This window comes from Cricetulus griseus, chromosome 7 (genome assembly GCF_003668045.3).
Source record: "Cricetulus griseus strain 17A/GY chromosome 7, alternate assembly CriGri-PICRH-1.0, whole genome shotgun sequence".
Lineage (NCBI taxonomy): Eukaryota > Metazoa > Chordata > Mammalia > Rodentia > Cricetidae > Cricetulus > Cricetulus griseus.
In genome coordinates, this window is record NC_048600.1 from 48,107,885 (window position 1) to 48,115,066 (window position 7,182).

Consider the following 7,182-nt stretch of genomic DNA (forward strand, 5'->3'; position numbering starts at 1 on the left):
TAAAGAAAAGTAAAATTCAACGACCGGGCGTTTTTATCTGAGGAAGCCAGAACTCTGAGAAGCAAATTAACTCGCCTAAGCCATGATAGTTGGGAACTGACCAAGTAAGGCCCACACCCGTGGTCTAAAAGGGGGATAAAGCGAGGCCAAATGGGGCCTGCACATCTGGTTTACTTGGCCTACAAAGCCAAAAATAAGGGGGAAAAGTAAATAGGATAAAATCAAATAAAGCCAGCCTTCAAATTTCACATCAGCGCGGTATAGGATTTCGAGCTCTCTGGAAACTGAGCGGGTGGGAGGAGCTTGGTGGTGACCAAGCCCCTTGCAAAAGCCAGGGCCTCGGATTCCCCAGGTCCACAGGTTGTGTAGATTACAGACCTGCCTGTTCCTGGTGCTCTGACCCCTCACGGCTCTAGGGATCCAAGTTTTCTGTGGGTTCCCAGGGATATACTCCTACTAACCTGGGTCGGCTTGCACCCAGAGGCCCGGGAATGGCCCATTGCATGAGCCACTGCTGAGCGGCCGGTCCTGCGGCTGGGCCACTGCAGTCCAGGAATCTGGACGTGAGTTGTTCTCCGCCCAGCCACATGCATGCGGGGTGAGCTCACCCTGGCTCGCTGCCTCCTTCCCCCAATCTCTCCAATTAAAAACATATTACCTTCCCGCTCCGCCCGGAGCAGCCCTGGGCCGCAGCTTTATTTTATAAACACATTTAGACACGTTCAAAAAGGAATGATTCATGCTGGACCTGAGCGCTGCGAAACGCGAGGCCGGCTGAGCGCTTTCACAGGACAAGCATCCTGCACTGGACCAGGCCTGGCCCTCAGGGGGTATCATCTCTCCTGCGCCAGGTCGGGGGATTACCTGGACGCAGCTGGAAGGACTTACCCACACGGCCACCTTTCGGCACCCCCAGCACAGCCCCAGCCACCGCAAGCTCTTCGAAGGGCAAGACGCAGGCCCAGTCCCCCACCCCACCCCACCTCCCGGGAGGCTTCCTGGGGTGCCTCCACTACTCCTGGCCCCTCCTCCTCTCCTCTCCGGTTCCTCTGCAGACTCAGGTTCTTGTTCTTTCATCAAAATCTGGATTTCTTCCTTTTACCCACTCCCGAACAGTCCTGCGGGGTTTTGTAGCTTATTTCCAGAGTGCCTGTCTCCAGGGGCCTTCAAAGGCAAGTGGCAGGTGTCAGAAAGTAGAAATAATTCCATGAATAACGAGCACTGACTGTGCTCGGTACAGGTCTTTTAATGACTTCCATATAATCCTTCATTAATTCTCGGGAGAGCCTGGTAAAGCAGATGTTGTTTGGCATAAGCCCATTTCACAGACAAGGAAATGGAAGACTGGGAGGATTTGCTTCAGACAAGTCTACTAGTAGGGATCTACCTTAGCTGTCAGAAGTGGAGGTCTCCTGGACCATACGTTTGTCACTTGACTTTACAAACCAAGAGGCTGAGGCCCAGAGAGGAACTTCTCAATCTGGCTAGGAGCCTCAGGGACCTGACTCTTACACCACACTGTAGGGCCCATGACATCATATCTGGAGTAGTAGGAACTGGATAGGATTTTCTGAAGGAAGAAAGGAGAGAAGGAGGAAGAAAGGGAGGGAGGGATGAAGGAAGAAGTGAGTGACTACCTCCTTCGAGCAGTTTTGGTGTGTGTGTGTGTGTGTGTATGTGTGGGGTCAGAGTACAACTTATTCTCTTTTTCCACCTTGTAGGTTCAGGAGATCAAACTCAGTCCATCAGGCTTGGCTACACCTTTACCCACTGGGCCATCTTGCTGGCCCTGCTGTGATGTCCAGATCTGAATCCCTCACAGAGATGACAGTGCACACAGCCGGTCCTATCCAAGCTGGTGAGGATGCAGAGCTAGAGCTCTCATGATGGAATTTCAGGAGACACAGACACCCTGGAAGACAGGCCGTCAGCTCCCTGCTAAATTAAACATGCTCTTGCCGTGGGATTCGGCAACTGTGCAGCCTGGCTTTATTTATTTATTTTTTTAACTAATGTCCCACAAAAGCCTGCACATGAATAGTTACAGCAGCTTTACTCATAGCTCAGACTTGGATGCCATGAAGGTTTTAAGAGCTGAGTAGATAGAGAAACCGATCCATCAGGCAATGGACTGTTACAGCTGAAGACCTCATCGCCACCTTCTTGAGTCCTGACTCTCTAACCTGGTATGTCTGTGATAATTAAAATAGAAAGGAACTGGAGAGGTGGGTTTCTAGTTTCATCTCTGTTTCCAAGATAAAACACTCTGACCAAAAGCAACTTGGGGAAGTGTCTTAGGCATTGTTCCATTGCTGTGAAGAGACACCATGACCACAACAACTCTTACAAAAGAAAGCTTTAATTGGGGCTTCCTTAATGTTTCAGAGGTTTATTCCATTATGTCATGGCAGGGAGCATGGCAGCACATAGGTACACATGGTTCTGGAGAAGTTGAGAGTTCTACAACCGGATGTACTGGTAGCAGGAAGACAGAGCCACTGGGCCTGGCCTGGGCTTTTGAAGATCAAAACCTACCTCCAATAACAAACTTCCTCCAACAAGGCCACACCTACTCCAGCAAGGCCACACCTCCTAATATCTCTCAAATAGTGCCACACCCTGATGACCAAGCATTCAAATATATGAGCCTATGGGAGCCATTCTTATTCAAACTGCCACAGGGAGGAAGGGGTTTCTTTTAAATTATTGGGAAGCCAGGGCAGGAACTGTGAAGCAGGAACTGAAGCAGCCATGAAAGAATGCTACTTGATAGTGCACTCACAGTCTCATGCTCAGCTGGCTTTCTCACACAGTCCAAGACCACCGCCCAGGAAATGGTGCTGCCACAGTGTGCTATGCCCTCCTTCATCAATTAACAATCAAGACCACCCCACCAAGACACACCTGCAGGCCAGTGTGATTGAGGCAGTTCTTACACTGAGACTCCATTCCAGGCTGTGCCAAGATGACAGTGAAAATGAACTAGGACAAATAGACCATCTTGAGTAGCTGGATAAAAGCCTGCTAAGTCCCAGATCTAGAGTCTGGGGACTGGATCCAAATGCTTGGAGCCATGTGAACAGAGTGATGTTTGGTAGCCCCCTATATAGACAGTTTAGGGGAACAAAGTGGGCTGGCAGGCTGTATCCCTGACCTCAATGCCTTCCCTCTGGGCCGTGACTGGCTATGGTGAAGGTCATTGATACTCAGGAATTATGCTGGAGTGTCTGCTTTTGACAGGATGTGATACAGACTGCATCTTGCCTCTGTGATTGTTCCTTCAGGCCCCATAACTCCAGGCTAATCAGGAGAATAGTGTCATAGAAACTGCAATGATAGGCCCCCTTTAAAATACAGGCTAGGAGTTAACTAAACTGTCATAGCCATGAACAGCCTAAGGATATATAGCAACAGGATCACACGGGTCCTCGGGATGATGAAAAGGGATGTTCAGTAAAACTCAAGTGACTTCAGGCTCGAGCTGATAGTAGCAACCTGTTAACACTGGTTCACTGACAAAAGAACCCCATTAAAGTCAGGTGCACCAAGAGGAAGTATGCAGGCTCAGGGAAGAGAGTGGGGTGGGGATTCCACTGGAGAATCTCGTGCTATTTGTCTAACTTTTCTGTAAATCTGAAGTTCTGAACAGTTGAGTGATGAAATGGATCAGACTTTCCAGTAACAAAATAAGGGTTTGGTTTTGACTTCAAAACTGCGTTTGGCTGCCTGACCTTGGCTAAATTCTCTCCACCTCCTTACCCCTCAGTTCACTTTCACAGAACAAGGCCAAGAGCAGGTTTGAGCTCGCTGGGACGTTTGGAGAATTGAAGAATGTATCGCAGATACAGCGCTTGGCACAGTGCCTGCTATGTATATGGCGCTCGTTAAGCTCTAAGTATGCTCATGGACATGTGTTCAGGGACACATGTACTGGGGTTATTACTGATGCATGGTCTATTTTTATTGTTGTATTCTGGTGTGTGTGTGTGTGTGTGTGTGTGTGTGTGTGTGTGTGTGTGTGTTTAAAGCAAACTCTGTCAGCCAGTTCTGTTCTTAGGGGAAAGCTCTTTTGTGTTTAAGCCAAAAGTGCTTGACTTGTTTTTCCAATGGTATGGGCTGGGATAAGCATTCAGGCTTGGGTTTGGAGTATTTATCTTCCTCTACACACAGGACGTCAGCTTTTGAGTGGACTTGCTTTCCTGACCCACTCTTTCCCCCTCTATGCACGAGGCTTGAAGGCCAAGAGGAAAGAGCTGGAGCAGTTTCCATAGAATAAGAGACTTCTGGGAGAAAGGGGACTAAGACTTTACCCCTCACCTTGGAGGTTCAAAGCTTCAAGAAGACTTCAGATGAAATGGAAACTTCCTCTTCTGGAAGAGGGGGCCCAACTGTATGGGCACAGCCTTCCCATGTAGCCCCTCCATTATCTCCTGCTTTGGTGCAGAGACCCCCCACACTGAGTACATTGAAGTATGGGACTTTCCCACATTGAGGGGCCTGAATTGCCCAAGTTACCCAAGCTGCAGACAAACTCTGACCCCCTGCCTGCTTTCCTGGTGGGAGTGGCAGCACCTGCCAGGCTTTGTGGGGTCACTAGAGTTATGGATTCCCCATTTCCCAGATTGAAACTGACTCAATCTCCCAGTATTCTTGTCCAGATAAAAGCAACCAGATCTCAGCTCCTGACTCACATGGAGCCTAGATGACTACATCTCCAGGGAAGAGTGAAAAACAGTCAAACAGTGAGGGGCCAGTGTCTCCACACGCCCTCCAAAAGTAGGTGCCCAACCACCTGGGAATCTTCCACTGCAAGTCTCACTAGCCCTGAACACCCCTACTCAGGGGTCAAACCTTTAGCCTTTGGGGTCCATTCGTGCAGCCTACATTAACTGGGTCCTCTGCAGGGAGTTTCTCATCTTTTCACTCTGAGGTACTCCTACTACTGACCACTGAGAGGAAGGATGTTTTGCATCTGGTACCAGAGAAGTGAGTACCCATTAGCTGCATAAATACCCATACACATGGACACCTTTAAACACATTTCTGAGTGTGCACACAACCACCCCTGCACATGCAGACACAGGGCGCCCATGAACTTACTGTTTTGGAAGAGAAGCTCTTCTGTGCTCTTGGCTTTTCTTCTCATGTCTCAAATTCTTGAAAAGGGGCTGCCCTGAGGGATGGGGGTGGGGAGGACCAGAGGAGTGTCAGAGTCATTCAAGAGAAGCCAATTTATTTCTGAAGTCGGGCAGATGGGTAAGGACAAATTACTCGGTGGGTATTGAAACTCTCTTTTAATTCAACAGTATTTGCAAACTGATCGGAGTCCCCAAAGCAATACAGAGAATGCAAATCCAAGAACCAATTCCAATCTCCCCTAAAGGTGGACCTTGCAGGATACTTTACCTGCAGTGTACAGCCCTAAGTAAATCTTGGCCGCAGTGTAATCATCCACAGAGAAAGTGTAGTGAGATGAGAGTTGTACAGTTTCCCAGTGTGGAAAGACTTGAGGCCCCTGGGCTATTTTAGAATGACTGTTTAGGAAGGAAAACAGGAGTAATTGTTGGGTTTGGGTCATGGTAAAGCTGTGTGTATTTGTTGTAGAAAATCTAGCAGAGTGTGAACAGCAAGACTCTCCACCCAGAGAGTGTTGGCGTTATTCTAAGTGTTTACAAACACTTGGCATCTGACTGTCTATACAGCCCAGATATCTAGATCTGAACCCAGTTCCACCTGTGTGGTCTATAACCTGCTCTTGCCTCTGATTAGAGATGTTTAGCCTTTCACCCCTGTGCATACAGGAGCACTGACTTCAGGACATGAAAATACTTACGAAGGTACTACATTCACCCAGGTCCAGCCCAACCCCCACATCTCAGAGAGGCTGCAGCAGGAAGCTCAGACCCTCCGCACCCTCAGAACACTCACACATCTGGAAGAATAGTTCAGTGTCAGAAACCCCCTCCCTCCGCCCCAGGAAATTTCCTCAGTTTATCCAAACTTTTGAAGGGGATTCTCTGGGGATGAAGAACCACAGCACAGTACAGGACCACACTTGACCTCCTGAATTCTCCTTTCCCTGGAGACACCCGTGCAAATTTCCTTTAATAGCTGAAACAATGAGGTCGTGTACAAAGGCAATATGGCTTGAAAGAACTTAAGGCAAAAATCAAACAAGGAAACTCTGGCCCCTCTGTGATGACTTTGAGAAAGGTTATTGCTGGTGAAAATAGAAATGAAATGATAAAGAAGTTGGTGATTCCAAAGCTTTTATATGCCTGAAATAGGATCTTGAAATGAAATACTTTGAAGTGTGATTCAGAGAATTTGAATTCCCCGCCCCCACACTCCATCAGAAGAGATTTTGTTGTTGTTGTTTCAAACTGGCTAACTTGCGTTTAGAAATGATTAAGTGATTTCTCCTTATGGATAACACATGCTGTATAACTAACGGGTCTTCCATGTTGCTCTGGGTGCCTGGGGCTCAGGAACTCACTGCTTCAACTTAAATTACTGCCTACATCTTGTATATCGATGTTGTAATGTTCCCTCTGGTTTTGATATTTTTTCCTGATCCTGGTTTTTATCTAGCTAGATTTTTGTTTTATTGCACGTATTTCTCGTAAGCCACCTCAAATCTTTTGTTAGATTGATTTGCAGATCAAAACAACTTGGATTTGTGGTTCAATTTAAGAAGAAAAGAGCGTTTTCGGTTTGGTTTCGGAGTTCAGCAAATTAGTGTGATTAGCCCTGATTTGAGGTTTACAGTTTTATTACGTTAAAGTCCTTGGTATTTAGCACATCAAAGGGCCTGAGAGCTCACACTTAACCTCCCACGTGTTAACACTACGCAGTGCATCGTAGGTCTGTTTCCAATGAGCATGCAGTAAGGCATTCTCTGAGATCCAGTGCTGGAATCTTGTTCATTCTGTAGGCACTGAGACGTGGGCATCTGATTCCCACTTTAAACACGAATGTAAAGAAGAGTTGAGCAAGGAAAATGTCCATATGTAAGCCAGTGTGCCCTGAATGTTAGGTTTGGGTGATAAAGGTCCAAGTCCTCTGGATACAGGAAAATGTGTGTCCTCCATCATAATGTCTGTTGTCCACCACAGCAAGTCTAGAATCTCTGCCTGGTGCCTCTTGCACATGTCCACCTTTTCAAAAGTGAAGAACCTTCTC

General features: G+C 47.5%; 1 protein-coding gene across 1 annotated transcript; it reads left to right on the plus strand.

Annotated features, from left to right (window-relative positions):
• Window positions 1-344: 344 nt before the first annotated feature.
• Window positions 345-1,923, plus strand: LOC118239215. Its single transcript, XM_035448261.1, has 2 exons — window positions 345-1,061; window positions 1,722-1,923. Exons 1-2 carry the CDS (start codon window positions 592-594, stop codon window positions 1,885-1,887), a joined length of 636 nt encoding a protein of 211 aa, XP_035304152.1. The 5' UTR covers window positions 345-591; the 3' UTR covers window positions 1,888-1,923.
• Window positions 1,924-7,182: the final 5,259 nt, after the last annotated feature.

What these genes read in the sequence shown, in the direction of transcription:
- LOC118239215 (XM_035448261.1), top strand. Translation starts at nt 592, where the DNA reads ATGCGGGGTGAGCTCACCCTGGCTCGCTGCCTCCTTCCCCCAATCTCT. An exon ending in CGGTTCCTCTGCAGACTCAG is followed by an intron (nt 1,062 to 1,721) that starts GTTCTTGTTCTT and finishes TCCACCTTGTAG; the next exon opens with GTTCAGGAGATCAAACTCAG.